This window comes from Bombus flavifrons, chromosome 3, assembly GCF_040668555.2.
Source record: "Bombus flavifrons isolate JBK064 chromosome 3, iyBomFlav1_principal, whole genome shotgun sequence".
NCBI lineage: Eukaryota > Metazoa > Arthropoda > Insecta > Hymenoptera > Apidae > Bombus > Bombus flavifrons.
In genome coordinates, this window is record NC_138444.1 from 12337808 (window position 1) to 12356468 (window position 18661).

Here is an 18661-nt window from a genome sequence, read left to right on the forward strand (position 1 = left end):
TTATAGATGCCGGAACACCGATAATTTTCCCAGGTTCGTTCGGGAGGAACGAGCGTGATGCCATTCATGCACGGGACACGGCATTTCAGACAGAAGCGAAGCTTAGCCTACAAAAATTTGAAAAGCTATATCGAAGCGAAGCGTGCACATTATGAATTACCGTTTCTTTGTATCTAAAACACGCTAACGAACGTTCAAACAGTTCCCGTTACTAGAAACATCGGATTTTTTCCTGAGATTCCAATTTATCGAAAAAGTGCGCCTTTAGGTATACAGGCTTTCTACTTTTCAGCGGAATCTACCTTACCGATGGTACTGGTACTAATATTGAACAGATAAAGAATATAGTGTTTTTAAGTTATTCAGAAAGTGAACAAATGTTTAGAAAGTAAAAAAATTCTAGTAGAAAACGTTAATGATGCTTCATAAATACAGGCAATATTTCATTTCTAATGACATGGACTTATGAGAAAAATTGGGACCGTAGGAGTTGCAACGGATTCTTGCATGACACTAAACCTATGTGGATTATTGAACAAATTGGAATTTGCGTATTGTGCTTTTCTGTAGATAATCTTCGTATTTAATATCTTTCTTTGATTCTATATCTTCCTAAGTGTTTTATTTTTCCTTTTTTTATACAAAATTCATGGTAAACATATCCCTTTGTCAAAATATTAAACTGAAGACGTTCTTTTTATTCGCTCCAATTGACACACGAAGTAGGAAGAAAGGAAAGAAGGAATTACTACTTCCGATGGATCTTTTACTTCTACGGAAGAATTAGTTCACCTTGTTGAAGGTCGTTCGTTAGTCCCGTTACATTACTATCCATCTATGACGTATATACATATAATGTACACCGTGTTCAACGAACAACGTTTTAAGTATCTAATAATACTTCAATCTTGAAATTGATTAACAATTCCTACTTTATGAGACATATTATATAACTACATGAGACACGATCATCGTCATTGTATCGATAAAGTTTGGAACGAATCTAAAAATATTTAGTAGCTACAAGATATTTAATACAAATGTGTACTTCGTAGAGCCCGTAAAAGTAGTTTAATCATCCATGCTCGAGATATCTATCCAAGCTGTATACTAATTTTTATAATATATATATATATGTTAAATTCTATAGAATTCAAACTACCCGCCAACCGACATTTTTACTTTTGCTTTGTTGTACCGGCAGCCATCTTACTGAATAGATTAGATCACGAGAGAAGAACGGTAATTTAGGGCTTAGAAAATCGATTCTCGATTGGTAACATTTGTACGACAGGTAAAATCTATAGTAGATTTATTATTAACTGTTATTGTATATAATTTAATTTATTCCCAAAATAAACTTGATTTTCCAGAATCGATCGTCTTATTTACCCCAAGGATTTATATTATATAAATATCTCCTAACTTCTATACTCATTTCCAGATCAATTTCAAATTTGAACTGTGCTCAGTGGCAGATTTAACCCTTCAGGGACTCTGAGGTAAACCAAATTTAAAAGAAGTTTATCTTGACCAAATGGATGTCTGTTAAACCAATAGGAAATTGATATTTATGTCTCCAAACGATCTCTTTAATCTCAGTTTCTAAATGATATTTATCCTCCGGGTAATCTGTCACAAGATACGCACGATACGATGGTCAGTGTAGAATCGTCTTCAAAACTGCCATGGTAAGCGAGTCCCGTTCGATTCAATTGTTTTTCACGTATTCTAGTAAACGCAAGGATCCTCCACAATACTTCAGTATTCAACATGGAGCGCTCGATGGCCATCTCGAACATTCTATACGTGTTGATTCAACAGACATCGTACCAGCCAAACTAAAATCATTGTCCCAGTCTTCGCCTACCAACAAACGTATTTTATGTAATTCCGAAGATCGTTCATCAAACTTTTCGACAGCCACCTCCCGCCCCCCATAGCTTTCCGGGGTTTACAACGTCATTAGCGCCGAGGTAAATGCGCCTCCGATTGTTCTAATGAAATTCTTCTATCGAATTTCTTTCATAGACCGTTTGAAAATTGTACACCGGTAGACCACTGATCAAAAGCATCAAAGAACGATGAAACGTAGAAAATCGAATACACGTACGCAAGTACGTTCACCGAAGGTCCGACTTATTTTTTTCGCGAATTGCAGGTCGCTCTTATACGCGGTGATTAGCGAGATGCTCCTAATAAGAAGACACGACTCCAGCATCCCGCTACTGAAACAGTTATGATGAATCGCGACCGCCTAGTCTAGGGTGCACGCAACGCGAAATGGGCCTTCAAGAAGAAAAGGAAAGCCTCCGGCCGTGGACGAGCGAATGGGTCAATCCAACGATCGATCGATGCATCGTCGTTTTATTTCGCGTCCAAATCGTTTGGTTGATATCGGTGCGAGCAGGATATTCTAATATTCACCGACACCTTCGACTACATCGACCTTCTTTAGATAATTAAACGATAAAGTTTCCAACATCTTTTATACGTTTGTTTTAGAAATCCTTCGTGTGGTTCTTATTGGAAAGAACTAATGACACGATATAGTCGGAGAACGGTTGAAAAGTTTATCTCATTCACGATACGTTTGCATTCTAACTGGCCTGTGTTAACCGTCTTGATAAACTCGACGGAATCGAGGAAAACAAGAAAGCTCGGAACGATGCCGTAAGTGGGTAGAAAAATTATTCCATTGGAAAGAAAAAACCGCTAGCGTCAATGATTACAGATTTTTGCGGTCTCGTGGAATTTGCATTTTCGAGTAAACAGTCGTGACTGGACACTCTCATCACTCTACTTTGTATTTGTACTTCTATAAATGCTATTGGAGAAATGTAACGCGACCAGAGATCTGTTTCACGTATTGAACGTCATGATGCTACACTTTGCATATTTTATATATTTCTATTTGTTTCTTCTACTGTAGGCTCAGAGCCTATTACAAGCAGATCGATTGGATTTTTACTTCCAGTTTCTTATAGTACAGCAGATTCTTCTACCGGATTCCTAATTCTTATATAATGTTGCTATTCTGTTTTATTTCTCTTAACGGTTAATTAGTAGCTAGTATCTTGTACATCTATGCGCTATAATCTTGCTCTTTGAAATTTCTCATAGATACATAAGTATCCACGTTCTAGCCATGGCAGAGCTACGCTTGAGAATGATATAGCACGAGCTCAGTTCCGGACAGACGCGAATTATAATTAAACTACGAGATGCATCCTTTGAACTTTGTCAGAAATAATTTCAGTAATCAACGTAGCAAAACATAGGGAAGGAGGGAAAACTCGGTAACCGAACGTTCGTTCGTACATTGTTTTGTGCGAGAGTATTCGATCGCGATAAAAGGCTGGTGGAATGTTGAAACCGTAAAATCTGGACGAAAAGTATTCGAAAAGTAGACCTTCAGGATCGACAGCGAACAGAAGCGGCAGAGGATTGGTCCGTTCCATTGAAAATAGTGCCAAAGGTGTGTGGTCATTGGCCGTGCGGCTTACCCCCACGTGAATCCGCAAGCTATATAGAACACCTCGCGTGGAATTTCATCTTCAGAACTGAGAGTCAGTGTCAAGGAAGTCTACCTGGAAGTAACGAAGTAAGTACCTTACAGTTTGTCCAGATACATCGACACTCGCGAATCACACGTTACTTTCCTCCGATTACTGCGATTTAACGTTCAAATTATCGAAATTCTCTCGTATGATCGTTCAACGAACTCTTCCATTTTTTTCCAGTTCCAATTCTGACAGATCATTTTGCATTCGTACTTACATAGTTCGGAGCCGTGGGAATATAATTTCAAAAGCTCGGTTCGATCGCTCTTTCAATGAAAATAATTTTAAGCTCGATTTATAACACTTGTTCCATGATCGAGAGTATCAACGTTCGATGTAAGATTCTTTCTGTCGTGTTAGAAATCGACGATACGCGAACGAATTCGACGAGCTAGGAACGGGTAGCAAATGCCTTTTACAGATGCCGGCAACAGTTAGAAATCGTTCGCGATTTTTCCGCCGCGGCAGGTACCGTTTTCGAGAGGCGTGGCTTCACGCTACGTCTTTTCTATTTGCTTTCGAAAACCATTCCTTGGAATTCCTCTATTCACTTACGTTCTATCATTGAATCCAAGAAACGAACGAAACGTTTTTTTTACATTCTTTCTTTACCTATGAATAATCATCGCCAAAACACAAAAGTGTTCCTTAATTCTTTCTTTTATTTGTATCGTATATTGTTATATGTCGATCGTACTCAATCTTCCACTTTAATTTTCTCGAACATTTATCAGAAACTTGTTCAACTCCCTTTTTAATTACCCAGGGAGATCGGATTTCTATGATTTCCTTTTGCTGGGCAACGTTCTTCCTTTCATTTTTTTATTTATTTATCTTTCTTCCTCAACTAACCAACCGGTGCAGCCGAGAACGAGGAAGACGTCAGTAGGTCGCGACCGCGTTTTCAGGTAACGGTACCTGCCGGGTTCAACAAACCGGTAGCTTCGATCGAGAAGTGGGCTACTTGGTGCTACCAAGATGACCTTAACCGCTTTGACACACTTTCCTGTCGCTCGATGCGTCGTTCCTCCGCTTTACGCCAGTACCATTCCGCTTTATTCGTTTCGCGTGCGCGCGATCGCTTCGCTTTTTCCTCACCAACGCTCCGAGGCTCAAGATCAAGGTTATCGATACCGGACTACCTAGATGAACGTAGCCTTCCATCGAGATCACGGAACCGTCTAGATCCCACGATCCTCTTTTTGTATTAATTAAGAATATGTAGAATTTTCTCTGGTCACTATGTCTCTACATTATACGGTATATCAAAGAAAAAAGAAAAAGAAAAAAAATAAATAAGGAAAAATTATTTCCCGCTCCGGTTACCAGGTACTTCTGGTTGAATATTTGTAATCGATAGACTGGTAAAGTGCAGTTGCATTTATGGGAAGTTTAAAAGCAAGAATATAGAAAATTTCCAAAGTGCGATTGTATGATTACTTTCATTCATATTGAATTCTCATTCACCAGATTTAGATACAAAAATGTAAAGAGTATCCAAAGTACGATACTCGTTGCAGTATTCAGAAGATGGGTAAGATCTTTATTTAAATTTCATTCCCTTTAATCATGTCTCTAAGGGTATGAATTTGTATGATTACTTTCATTCATATTGAATTCTCATTCACCAGATTTAGATACAAAAATGTAAAAAGTATCCAAACTATTATATTTCTTCGTAGTACGTAAAAGATGAAAGAAATCTCTATTTAAATTTCATTTTTGGTAATTGTATTCATAAGAGCGTGAATCTGTATAAACATTCGCGATTTAGTAATCGACGTCGAAGATTATTTTCATCTGTTTGTAAGTTTGATTCTAGAAATTTTGAGAGAGTTCGTAGTTATTATAGTATTCATTCAATCATTCAAAGGAAAGCAGATAGATGAATAAGTTGAAGACCGGAAGCTGCAACATATTTGGAGCGTGAATCGATATAGTGAATTCGAATTCCTCTTGATTCGATTCTACGTTCTTGTTTTCTCTTTTGAGTCATTCGATGCTGGAGAGAGCGTGGCGTCAGTTATATTTACGCGTAATTAAGGACTCTCTTCCTTGAGAGAGCATATAATTGTTTAAAGGAAAGGAGGTAGAAAAATAAATTCAGCTCTGCTGTTGCCTCCTTTCATCGTCAAAAGTCTCTTGTTGGTGTGTACAACTTCAACTTTATTTTAAATATTATTTCATATTAAACATTCTGTTAAAATACTAAAAACCTTTTCGTTTGCAACAGTGAGAGCAAGATTGAAACATACAAATCCGAGGATCGTAGCAGCGTTAAGAACGGAAGTTGCGATATTTTTTTCATTCTATATAAAGAGTTTGAATTCTTCTTGAACTTCGGCCCTCCATCCGTGTTTTCTCTTTTGAGTCATTCGATGTTAGAGAGAGAGAGAGAGGGAGAGAGAGCGAGAGTGTTGCATCAGACTTACTACATTTACTTGCGATTAAGGACTCCTTTTTTTAATTAATCATCGAATCGATCGCTCTTTTGGTATTGATCGACGATGATGGAGAAGGTTGAATTTTCTTTTCAGAATGAAATACAATCAGTACGTGTCGCTATGCTTGGTGGCGCTTGTTCTTGGACAAGCAGCATCACTGCCACAGCATCCTCAATATCCGCAACAGTTTCAACAGCAGGTGAGGGACGAGAGGAAATTCGCGGAGAAGCCAAACGCCATGAAGAAGGTCGCCCTCGATGACCTGGACGACATCAGCACCAATCAGATTCAAGTAAACTATTAGAAACATTTTTTAATTTTTTTTTAAATCGATACACTATGTATTTTAGTAACTCTTTAGTACAAAACATTTTTTACCATATTGCTAACAGTCTTCTATCCCACGGCGTATACATACATATGTTATTAGTCTGCGAATTTTTATGCAGATTTATATTTTCCAGAATATAGTACTTAAAAAAAAGGAAGAAAAATTGGAATTTTCTTGGTAGAAAATTACGTTGGCTTACTCTCACACCTCTTATTTTATAAATCTTCTTTTGTCCATCACTATACATATGTAGTATACAATACAATATGTAGTATACAATATGTAGTTATACAATAATAATAATTAACATCATCAGTTATAGTCGTATTAGGTTGTCTATGAAAGTTTTTTTCGTTTTACAAGAAAGTAATAGATGCAGAACATTCTCTTTCTTTTTATATTATTTTATTGAATTATGTATAATTCATTTTGTAGTAATAAAAAAGAAAATACATAATTCAATATGATCCAATGTAATTTGCCATAAGTCAATGTATGATCCATTTTGTAGTAATAGTACAAAACAAATAATTCAATGAAATAATATAAAATAAAAAATGTTGTGCATCTGTTATTTCCTTGTAAAACGAAAGGAACTTTTGGGACAACCTGATATTTATTTCTTCTCATGCAAATTGATTCATTTCGAACTTCCATTTTCTCGATTTTAGACTAAACGTTTCTCCGTTTTGTTCCACCAGGAAGGTAGCAGTACCGGGTTTTCGTGGTCGAACATGCTGAGCATGCTGATGCAGATGCTCTTAGGGCAAACAGGCGGTGTAGCCGGTCCAAGCAAAAACGAGATCGACGATGGAGCACCAGCCAGTCCTTGGGCAAATTTACTGTCAGTAGGACTCAGGGTGCTCACCGCTCTTCTAGGAGGTCCTCAACAACCTGTCGATGGTATCGACAAGGTTGACAATCAGAGCAGCCCCATGCAGGTACTCTCGCAACAACATCACACATTTCTTCCCTTTGATTACGGTCATTTCCGCTTCCACGTCAAATTTCGTAGAATCTTTAGTCCATCTATTACCTAAAAATCAAACGTATCATTTTTTAGGTATGTTCATGCTGCGATATGTTTCTTGATAACATACAGCGTGTTCTATTAGTCACGGCACGTTCTATTAATCGGCAGGGTTGTACGTGAAAAATAAGTCGAAAATATAGAATATAATTTATTCAGGCAGTGCTTTATTTTTGAGAAAATCGAATTTGAAAATTTGCTTGGTGTCGGGAAATAATCTACTAATCGTTTTAAAGCCTCGTTTTCACAGAATTAGAGCTTGATTATCTCTAGTTAAGAATTTAGCGTCGCACAGGCGTGTGACGAATTTCCAAAATTATTTTTCTTCAAAACAAAATTTTATTCTACATTTTCGACTAATTCTCGCGCGTAGAATAAATTTCCTGCTGATTACTCGCTATCGTTCGGTCCGCAATTGGCGAAGTTCGGGTATAGCTGGCGACTTTTGAAACTCGATTTTCTCGAAAACAAAACGACGTACGAACAAAGTTTGCTCTATGTCTTCGACTTGCTTTTTCACGCAGAATCATTTCCCTTTGTACCGTGATTATTAGAGAACTTTGTATACTTGATCGGAATTAATATTGGACATGTTCGCGACTAAGAAACAGAGTTAGAAAGCAATCGGAGGGTTACTTGAAACGGTTTCGCGCAACAGGAACAGCGAGTTTCCGAGACTTTCATCTTGATTCGGGTCGCGTAACGAAAGCAAGCACAAGCTGAACTGACTGTACCGCGAGAACCGATCTGGGTCAAACGCATTGTAGGCTCAACTGAATTATTCCATGGTAATAGCCACTCATATAGCTTTATAGAACTTCTTTTTTTCAAATTCTAGTAGAATTTTGTCTACGATTCGATGTATTTACCATGGAATCGTTCGATCGACCCCTCCTTTCGTAGCATTTTGTCTAGATTCCAATAACGCTGTACATTTGAATAGCTAAGGTCCGCTATCCACGAAGCGTCGCTTCATAGACGCGTATTAGCGCGTTGATACCAACAGTGAAATGAAACTTTACGCGTCGAAACATATTACCATGCATCGGTAAGCAGCTTTCGTCAGACACGTTACAGTGTACACAGATCGGTATCGGCGGATTTGTATCGAAACTATCTCGTAGGAAACGATTTCGTAGGAAATAAATTTCCTCTCGAGGAGAATCTTTAATTTTGTATTCTTTTATAATCGACACATCGATCAATTTATGATCTGCGATAGTCCGACTGATGACGACAATACTGGAGTTGGTAAATAATCGGACATTTTGAAACATGTGTTTCAACGTAGGTTAAAACTGATGCAGATTTCGTGAAAGCTGAGTGTCGATGCATCATGACATGTTTTTTCGATGTGCAGACCGAGCTTCAGTACGGTCGTCGTAAAGCAACATGCGCCTGAACATCGGCAAACCGTTTTCGTTGCTGCGCGTTCTTGTCATGACGACAAGTGTTTAACATTTTCAGTAGCGTACGTTGCAGCAGTAAATGGATGTAATGACATAGGACGAAATCGCGTTTCTCGACATTTGAGGCGTATCGTTATGTCTAATAGATTACGCTTACGTTTCTATGAAACGACACTTCGTGGACAGCGGGCCTAAATTAGAATTAGTAGCACGTCTACGCTGTAAACTGTACATCGCTGAGCATGAAACGGAACACGGAGAGACGTTCGTCTTTCTCCTAAAAAAATATTCGTTTAGAATTCGAGAAGAAGAGATCGCTGTTTTTCTATCTATGATGGAACGTGTCGTTCGTGCACGCATTGTAAAATAATATCGTCGCTTCTACGTCCTCTTTCTTTTGTACGCAATTCTTTTTAAAAGAGAAATCACAACGACGTACGAGTCGTTTGTCGACACGAGCTGTTACTTCCCTTAACGAGCTCCACTGTCTCCTGTTGCAATTAAGGGGACCCTGGACACGTTAACGATCTTCACGTTTTCTAAACGACTTAATTTCCCTTTCGATCCGGTTTCAATCCAACTTCGTTCTCTTTCGTTCGACACTTTTTTAAAATATTCTATGAATTATAAAATCCTAGAATAATGTCTTTTAGTATCATCAATGGGTAAAGAAAATACCTTTTTGATTTAACTTCGGTCTAACTTCCTTCCTTACCGTTCGACGAAATATTTGTTTAATTCTAAAATTGTAATGTATTATAGAATAGTTTCTTAATTGAAGATCGTACGTTACTGTGATTTCGTGTAAATTATAGAATATAATCTGTTGCTTGGGGCAACGTTACAGACTCGATCTCCTTTGTAAATATATCATCAGAGAATGTTAACTTAGAGCACATGGCTGGTGTCGGTTGTTTAGGGCATTTTGACTGCGGTGCTGGGCGCGTTTCTAGGACAGGGCAGAGACCCCGATCAGGTTGCTGTCATGGCTAAAAACGCTTCCGAGGTTAGTACCTGATCGAACACATTGTACATGAATGATTTCACTCCTTCTGTCTCTTTTTCTAATTGACGTTTCGTCAAAAGATACACTAGAATATAGACTATGGATATTTATACGAAATACATATTTTTCTAAATAACTAAAGAATCGGAGTATTCTACTTTGGATATTTTATATATCTTCGTATATGCGTTTTATATGCATTTAATATGCATTCTATACATTTCATTTTATTTTTTGTCTTTCGTGACACACCCTGCTAAGATATTAACAAGTAACCACAATTACATGTATTCCATAAATATGAATAAATAACTAATTAGTTATTAGCTAGCGAATTAGTACAGTTTTATATACTTCTATAGGCGGTGCAAAAGATTTATCTCCTTTAGGAAACTTAGAGCATTTTTCACATTGTCTTCTTCTATTGGTTAGAAGCGATTGCATATCGTTGGGTATTTTTAAATTGCATCCTGTATCTTTGAATTTGATGCAGTAGCAAAGTAGACGTACGCTGGTGCTGTTGGTGTTGCAATACTCAGGGGGTTCAGCATTCTGTTCTAAGTATTTTATGTATCTTCGAATTCCCCACAGATGCATAAAAATCCACAGTCTATTTATCACATCTAAATTTTACAATGAAGTTTTTGTGAAAAATTTTATTAAGATCAACGACAGAGGAATTGACGAAGCGTCGATAAGCTAAAATAAAATAAAAAGTACGCTTTCCACGAGTAGAATAATGCTTTTGCTCTGTTGATTTCGCCTAATATTATAATTCTTACACGCATTTAATGGATCAATTTCTCCGAAACAGTTCATTAGCATAGTGATCAATCTTCTGGACGCGTTGAAGACCTCGTTCTCTCATCGTTCCCTGGCAGCTAGGTCTATGGGAAGACGAGACACGGTTTCAGAAGCTGCAGTCGCCTCCATTTCCATGCTCAAGGTACTTGAAAATATAATTTTTTGTATAAACCTACTCTGTTTTTATCCGTTCTGAGATTAACGCGATTTTTATTTTAGGGCTACATGAGGTCAGTGAAGTCATTTAATAACGTTGGTCGTGCGGAAGATGAAGGTCAACGAGGCTGCGCCGAAAGAGCCCTCTGCGAGGCCAGTGCAGAGTGTGTTGCAGATGCTCAGGGGACGTCTTCTATCTTCTGTCAACTTGGATCGTAAGTGCCTTTATTTTTCTTGTAGTGTTCTTCCAATTGAGAAGATTTCTGGGAAGAACATATATAGTAAGTATATATATAGGCGATGAATGTTTTTCTAGTTAAATATTTGAATTATTCTATAAACGTATAAAAGAACAAAGTTCTTCAATTCGTCGCACTGACACATTTCATTTCCAAATTTTCAAATATCCAATGTTTAAAATTCTCAAATTTCTAAACTTACGAGTCTTCTAATTCTCGAAATTCAAGTTTTCGAACTTTTAAATCCTGTAATCCTTATATTCTTACATTCTTAGATTTCCAGAGTTGAAAAGTTTCAGATTTTCAAATTAACAGTTGACACAAAGCAATTAAAACTCAGGTATCACAGTAATTAGAAAATGTACAAAATATTAAAAGTATTTTCGACACAATCCACCTAACTCGTCATTTTGTCTTATGGACTGGATTCCCAGAAAGCTCCTCGATTGTGAATCTACATAACATTAACAAAGAAAACAATGATTGACCGACGCTGACAATCAACATAATACTTGCAATAATAAACGAATAATAAATAAAATTTCTTACATTTTCAAGGTACGCGACAAGTTACCTGCTCCAAAGGCAGAGCGGAGTAGGTTTCGAAGCACTGTACGAAGCAGGTCGACGCGGACGCACCGGTGAAGATTGCAGAACCCTGTTCATGGACTGCAACGCCGTATGAAAACCCTTTTCGATTCCTTCAAGTACGATTTATACTCTCTGCGACGCGACTAACACCGCACTCGGTTATTTCTAACTTCTCTAAATTAAACTCAACGAGGAATTCCGTTTAAAATGATCATTTCTTCGTTAAAAGTTTTTCTATTAACTTTTGGAGTGTCTTGGCCGGGTGTGTCGTGTGCCGAAGTTTAAATCGCACCGATGGAAGAGTAGCTTTATACGCGAGAACCGTGTCGAGACCAAACCAGAATGGTGATCCTCTTCTCGAAGCTCTCGTTCGACGAACTCGCCTCATCGATCGACCAATTTTAAATTGGAACATTTAGAACCGAGACTTAGTCGAAGCGAAATTATAACGAAAGTAAGATCCGATCTGAATTGACGAAATCATAGGTTTTATTGATCGATTAACGATCAATTTTTAATACATTGTTGACCAGTCACGAGTAAACTCGTGTTTAGACGCATGGACGTTGTGGCTGGTGATACAAGCGTTCATCTTTCGATAAAATATCAAGCAGTATGCATCAGTGTTTGCATGAAATAGCTAGTGAACAGTGTGTTAATTTATTGGTCGATCAACGTGTCCGATAGCGTTGCTATTAATTGGTCGATAATCCGTAACGATTGATAAAACTCTCCGAGTTCTCTGGGATGTGGAAACGTTCCTGGCGGATCCTGCGAGTTCATTTACTTAAAAGGAGTTCGCGACAGAGAAGAATACGCGTGAGAAGAGGCCGTGCACGAAAGAATGGCGAGAGTATAATACACTTTAAAGTAGACGTAGACTGAATGAGATTCCAGGGCCTGGACGAACTGTGTACCGTTTGGACAGGTCTCTACAACAATCACGATATTTATTTCTATTTATTGAACTTAGTGGACATAGAGTTAGCCCGTAGTCGAGACTCGAACAGCTACCACGCAAAGGGAGGACCCGTTCTTTTCCTTGAAAATCAATTATCGAACGTTAATTGTAACATCTGCATTGTTAATCCCTGTTTGAATTGAATCTGCGTTTTCTTTTTGCCACGATCCGAGTCGACATCTTCAATATTTAATCTCTAGCTTGTTCGCATTTAGCGAGACAGTTTCTTCGTTTCTGGGAGGAAGACGAGCTTTGAGTTGTCGGATGTTTTACGTTTGGTAAATCAGATTGACGAGTTTCTTCGAATCTTTTTTTCTGGCTTGTTCCAATGGGATTCGAGGAAATTCGTATGTTGGAATGCCCCTCCCTAGTTTTCTTTTTTACGAGTTAACGTCTCAGGATATTGTGTTTGTTTTATCACCCGCTCAAAATTATCTATTGTATATAGGTATTATATATGTATACATATAAACACACACACAAACAAACAAACACACGGGTGGAGTTTTTTTCACAATAGCCACGTTCTGTTCTATTTAGCTCAGTTAGCGTATCTCTTAGACGTAAGTTGTATGTATGATGTGCGGTACGATGATATCTCAATTGAAATTAATAAACGGTCTTATTGATAAATCTTAGTCCTCAAACACCTTCAAAATCCTTAGTCCTTCAATTATAAATCTTCTCCTTTAACGAATTTTCCCGTCAAATCTTTTGTACAAATTTGTAATTCTCGCTTTCGTTATTTTTGCACACATCCTCTACATAAAATTCTTTAATAACAATTAAGGCAATTAATACGCCGATTATTGGACCAAAGTCGCGTGGCTTCTCGCTGTGACAACTTTTTTTTTCATATTTCCAAAGTTTAGACATTCAAGAATATGCCTTTAAAAGGATTTTTCAAAATTTCAATTATTTTATGAGTTACAGCCATTTTTGTGACGCGGCATCTGCTCCGGTCCGACCAGGACCAATGTGCAATAAACGGTAGACGCTGCCCGAGTACCTACGTCTCAAAACTTTAAACGCGTTTTTCTCGAAACTACTTTTTTCGAGTTGGCGTGCACGATATCTCAAGTTCTAACGAACCGATTTATTTTAAATTTGGTCTGAATATTCCTTATATACTCCTCTATCGTCCGGACCACGTTCAGCTCAAAATCTTTAATATTACTATTTTTTAAACGTTCGGAATTGTCAAAAAAACGTGCGAAATAAGAAATTTTTTTTCAAACGGCCGTCATTTTGTGAAAAAATGTTGTATTGACTTTTCCAAATTTCAGACGATAGCGGCATTCATACTTATTAAGAATCCGTTCGCATTTTTTGTTTCGGATGACCAGAAGGGTTGATATCATGCACGTCACGACACCCCATTTTTTGGCAGCACCAACTTTGCCAGCTCGTAACTCTTTAAATATTGAGTTTTTTTTTTCAGTGAATTTTTTACGCAATCTCGAAATATCAATAAACAAATGCTAAAAAGAAGGATAGCAAAAATATTTCTTGTTTCGCTTGTACAGAGCTTCAAAAATCGCCCGAAATTCATGCCTCTAGACCAGAATATCCTCTTAAAAGTCCTCGAGCTAACCGACGCTCTTCGAAAATCGTTGCTGGCGTCATCAGCGTTAAATCTTCATCAAAATACTCATGAACATTCAGTCTTCGAACCCAACCAGGACAGTCGTCTCAGCAATCCTTTAAATTAAACGCAACGACAAATTTCGTTAAAAATTTCACTTAGCTTCATACGCGAGAACCGTGTCGAAACCAAACGAGAACGGTGATCCTCTTTCCGAAGCTGTCGTTCAACGAACCCAGTACATCGATCAACCGATTAAATCGGTCGCCTTTTACAACATTTAGAAACACGATTAAGTCGAATTTTCATGTAAAATGTAACGCTACTTTTGTCTAATCTCTTTGATTTGGAATAGAAATCAACATAAGACAGGCGAATAGTGTAAATTTTCTTACCACGATCTTTTTTATTAACAAAGATCATTAAACCGTGTAATATCTGAATGACGTTTTCTTTTATCCCTCGATATTAAAAAATGAAGAAATCGAAAGATCCAAAGATTTGAAGATTCAAAGAATCGAAGTTAAATGTTGAATCTTCGTGAAAATCCTACTTGTTCCTCGAACCCAACTAGGTCAGCTGTCTCAGCAATTACTCGGTTTAAAGACATTCTGTTGCTGAGATAGGGAACAATGTGTCTGGAGATCTTCATGATAACAAAAATTATCCTCGCTTCTGCGACAACGAGGACATTGTGCGTTTAACCGGTGCAACCAGCGGACAGGCGCCAACAACGTCAAGAGATTCACAGTCCGTGACAAAAAGCAAGAAGAATAAACTGTTGGTTGCTTGCACGAAACAGTGTGAATTAACGCGCAAAGACGGAAGGTTGCGAAAGACGGAAGCTTCTTTGCGCGTTTGTCGGTGATTCGTTGAAGGTGAGACACCTGTGACTCGAAAGTGTTTCCTATCAAGAAAATTCGAGTTCTCCTGCATAATTACAATTCCTTTGAAAATCGATTATACCGATACATTATTAATTAATTAATTTTTTAATTTTTTTAAACGATGTTCGAATCTTCGATGAATTTCTTCTAAATTTACAATTTTTCTATTACAATTTATTTTCCTTCAGAATTAAATACGTTACCACTTGGCAAAGTACCGAAAGCAGTAGCACAGATAGAAATTTTTACGAACCGTTGAAATTATTTCTTTCAAAATTTATGACTTTTTCGAAGTACCAAACGTGGTAGGTACTTTTTTTTTTAAGAAGACGTTAAAAATGGTAACTGTGGATGCATTTCTGTAAACTGTCGATAAACCTTCTTACAGATGACGTTTAAATCCTTGATGAACTTTGGAGGCTACAAGGATTCTTATTATCCTAATGTTGATAGGTACCATAGTGGCCCTGCTGGTGGCTACCACCACAGCGGATCTGGAGGATACCATCATAGCGAATCTGGAGGATATCATCATAGTTCGCGAGGGTGAAGAACGCTAATATCGATTAGAATTCTCGTGTTGCATAACTGGCAAAATCGTGGCATCTTGATACAAATGACAAAGAAATAGTTCTTTTACAAAAATATACAGCTTGTGTTACGAACTTACTTACTTCTTGATCGTTGTTACTAAATTATTGAGATAATCAATTGTTAGTTAGATTGTCGTTAAATTATTATCATCATTATAATTATTATATTTATATTATAATTATTCAGATAATTATCGTGGTATTACGAATATTTTCAGTGGCAAAGGTAAAGGAGGCGACAAGGGAGCTGCGCTTAGTGCTCTAACGTTGCTTGCTTTTCTCTTCTTACTGAACATCATGCAGGTAACTTTTCTTCCTATCGAACTATCTGCGAATCTTCTTCGAAAAATTTCCATCTAATTAATTCAGAACACCTAAAATGAACAAACATTCCTTTGGTGACTAATTACAGTACAGACAGGACCATTATCTTTCTTTCTCCTACTTTTTCCTTAAATATTCAATTTATCATATTGAAGAAAATGTACTTTTACGCTCGACTTACTGATCAATGCCGTATTTTCAGCAATCGATGCAGGACCAGAATTCGATAATAACGACGACAGCGGCAACGATTGTTCTGCTTGACAATGATCAGCCAGTGGCGGTGGACTCGAAGGAGGAAAAGGAGAATGCTAAGAGGGAGGAGACGAAGCGCGTTAGTAGTTACAGGACGCCAGCAAAATCCAAGATCCAAAGGCTTAACAGTCAATATATTAAATGAAATCAGATTAGTACACAATGATTCAGTACAGAGTTAGTTGAAAGTAGATGAATTAAAATGAAGAACTTTGCACCGAGACCAGAATCGCAAGCTGTTCTCGTACACGTTTAACAATGTCATCGTTAAAAGATCGCCAGCATTGAAATCGTATTAAGATAATATTTATTGAATTCATTCTGTAACAATTCCATAAACAGACGTGCTTCGAAATATCGTATAAGTAGCATCATACGTTATTCTCATAATTCACACTCCGCCATTATTTTTCCTCTTTTCCCTCTTCGTCTTTCGTAATTCCAATTTTTCTTCTCTTTCTATATATACATATATATATATATATACATATTTATTTATTTATTTATATCTTGTTCGTAATGTAATTCTTTCATTTGTATGTGTGTATATATATATATATGTATATAATAATAGCCGTATAATTTCTTTGAGAATAAACATACATATATACAGCGAAAAATGTCCATCTCTTTCTTACGTTCTTTTCTTCTCTCTTCTTTTTCTTTCTTTTTCTTTTTGTTCATCCTCGAAATTTCTTATAATCGTTTTACGCGCGAACGAATTTGCGGATACGAACACGTTACTTCCGGTAAGTCGACGCGGAACTCAGTCGAAAGTTATTATATTTATAAGAATAGACTCTATAGGAATAAATAATTTGCTGTTTCTCAGAAAATAACAGGCTTAGAGCCGTCCGCGACGAAGCTTCTTGCTTTTATCTTCTTTCCTACGGATTTCTTTTTTGTTTTTTACGCCACTTTTCTCCTATTTTTTTTTCTTTCTCCCTCCTTTCTTTTCTCTTCCCTCTTTCTTTTCTTCTTTCCATCTCTTTCTTTTCCTCGCGCCTAAAGAAAAAGATTCTTATTACAGTTAACACCGAGCGGAGTTGTTTCTTCAATTTCCCTATTACTTTAATTAACAACGCGAGTCGATCGTTTCCCATTGTCGAACCTATAAATATTTATTTCTTCGGTCTGTTCCTCGAATATTCCTTGCTTTTCTCTTCGTCACCTCGACGCTCCTTTCACCGCGATACAACCGCTTTGCGTGCAACTTCCGGCTCGTCAATAAGACGACTCGACCAGCGACGAGCTCCGAACAACCCACCAGAGGATCATCAAGATCGAATCAGAAGCGATTCAACCCAGATACGCCTAATTTTCTTTAATTTTAATTAAATTAATTAAACTTAATTAAACTTAATTTTAACGAAGATCACCGTGTTACATTTTTTCTTCGAATAGTTTAAATAACAGCGAACGTACAATAATTTGTCATTAATTGTTGAAAGCTATTATGGGTTAAACTCCATCTTATGCGAATTTTGTTTGAAGAGTATGTCACTCTAATCTTATTCGTAACCAACGCGAGAATAACATTTTTATTTTTATCTTTCATTTTCAACGTCGAATAATAATCATTATCGAATAATACCAAAAAATTGACTTGCACTCTTTTTCGATTCGATTGGTTTCTAAACTAAAAAGAACATCGTTTCATCCGTGGTACAGTATTAACGTGAATTTTTTAAATTTTAACGACGAATAACGTATTAATATATGGTGGTAAATTAATAAAGAACGTTAACGTAACAATTTCATTAAATGGCAGAAGCGAAAGGGAAATTCAGACATATCTGCGTCAACGCATAATAGTAATAGCAGATAATAATAATAAAATCTTCTGAGATTACTACGAGGCCTACGAACACGTTCCAGTCAAACTTAAGCGACGTCGGAAGATTTTTTCAGAGAAAAAAGAAGAAGCTCGTCGCTGTGTCGAACGATCTCACATCGAGAACCATCTGCCTTGGATTAACATTGCAAAACCTGTGTATTTCCATCGATAGTTAACATTCCTGAACATTCGCGATATTTTCTAACAAACTGTTTCTTCCTTTCCTTCTTTTCTCGTCTTTTTCATAAATTTCTCGCCTCGTGGACGATTCCTTGACCACGGAATTCCACAACTTCCGGTACACGCTGCTGCCTCCGGTCTCACAACTTGCTGACGGCGAGAGAGCATTCTACAGTCTAGTGTCTAGAGGAACGCGATGTTTGAAATGATTGAGCCAGCCGTCAAAACACAAACACCATTTTTATTCTCTTTCTCCGTCCGGTTGCTTCCCTTCTTTCTTATCGTTTCCTTTTTCTCTCACACTCACTCTCTTCTTTTTTCTTTTTCTTCGTTTCTCCTTAATCTCTCTCCTCTCTTGTCTCTTTCTCTCCCACTCTCTCATACCACGATTCTCTGCAGCGTCACCGCGACATGCGCCCTGCGATTCTTTTTTATTTACACAACATATTTTTTTTTTCTTTAGAAA

At 37.3% G+C, this 18661-nt stretch overlaps 2 protein-coding genes and 1 long non-coding RNA gene across 6 annotated transcripts; 2 read left to right on the top strand and 1 right to left on the bottom strand.

Annotated features, from left to right (window-relative positions):
- Positions 1 to 1469: 1469 nt before the first annotated feature.
- LOC138178044 (uncharacterized) lies at positions 1470 to 13150 on the top strand. 4 transcript variants are annotated; one of them, XM_069109447.1, is made up of 11 exons: positions 1470 to 1659; positions 1736 to 1976; positions 2162 to 2400; positions 2506 to 2673; positions 2735 to 3604; positions 6101 to 6299; positions 7040 to 7279; positions 9697 to 9783; positions 10598 to 10729; positions 10807 to 10958; positions 11541 to 13150. In XM_069109447.1, exons 6-11 carry the CDS (start codon positions 6102 to 6104, stop codon positions 11665 to 11667), a joined length of 936 nt encoding a protein of 311 aa, XP_068965548.1. In that variant the 5' UTR covers positions 1470 to 1659; positions 1736 to 1976; positions 2162 to 2400; positions 2506 to 2673; positions 2735 to 3604; position 6101; the 3' UTR covers positions 11668 to 13150. The 4 variants fall into 4 exon arrangements, with proteins under 4 accessions (XP_068965548.1, XP_068965547.1, XP_068965549.1 ...); XM_069109446.1 differs by having other exon boundaries at positions 2162 to 2673; XM_069109448.1 differs by having other exon boundaries at positions 2162 to 2673; positions 3124 to 3604.
- LOC138178045 (uncharacterized) lies at positions 6131 to 8157 on the bottom strand. The gene is made up of 3 exons (XR_011172585.1): positions 8005 to 8157; positions 7054 to 7374; positions 6131 to 6269 (listed from the first exon to the last, which is right to left on the bottom strand). It is a non-coding gene; the product is annotated as an uncharacterized LOC138178045 (long non-coding RNA).
- A 2244-nt stretch (positions 13151 to 15394) lies between the features above and the next one.
- LOC138178035 (uncharacterized) lies at positions 15395 to 16323 on the top strand. Its single transcript, XM_069109438.1, has 3 exons — positions 15395 to 15552; positions 15818 to 15902; positions 16126 to 16323. The coding sequence occupies exons 1-3, from the start codon at positions 15395 to 15397 to the stop codon at positions 16321 to 16323; spliced, it is 441 nt and encodes a 146-aa protein (XP_068965539.1).
- The last annotated feature ends 2338 nt before the right edge of the window (positions 16324 to 18661 follow it).

Bases quoted from the DNA above. Each gene is read 5' to 3' on its own strand.
- LOC138178044 (XM_069109446.1), top strand. From the start codon at position 6,102: ATGAAATACAATCAGTACGTGTCGCTATGCTTGGTGGCGCTTGTTCTT. The intron at 9,784-10,597 runs GTTAGTACCTGA...TCTCCGAAACAG, and splicing joins TGGCTAAAAACGCTTCCGAG to TTCATTAGCATAGTGATCAA. The intron at 10,730-10,806 runs GTACTTGAAAAT...TTTTTATTTTAG, and splicing joins CCTCCATTTCCATGCTCAAG to GGCTACATGAGGTCAGTGAA.
- LOC138178035 (XM_069109438.1), top strand. From the start codon at position 15,395: ATGACGTTTAAATCCTTGATGAACTTTGGAGGCTACAAGGATTCTTAT. The intron at 15,553-15,817 runs GTGAAGAACGCT...GAATATTTTCAG, and splicing joins TATCATCATAGTTCGCGAGG to TGGCAAAGGTAAAGGAGGCG. The intron at 15,903-16,125 runs GTAACTTTTCTT...CCGTATTTTCAG, and splicing joins TCTTACTGAACATCATGCAG to CAATCGATGCAGGACCAGAA.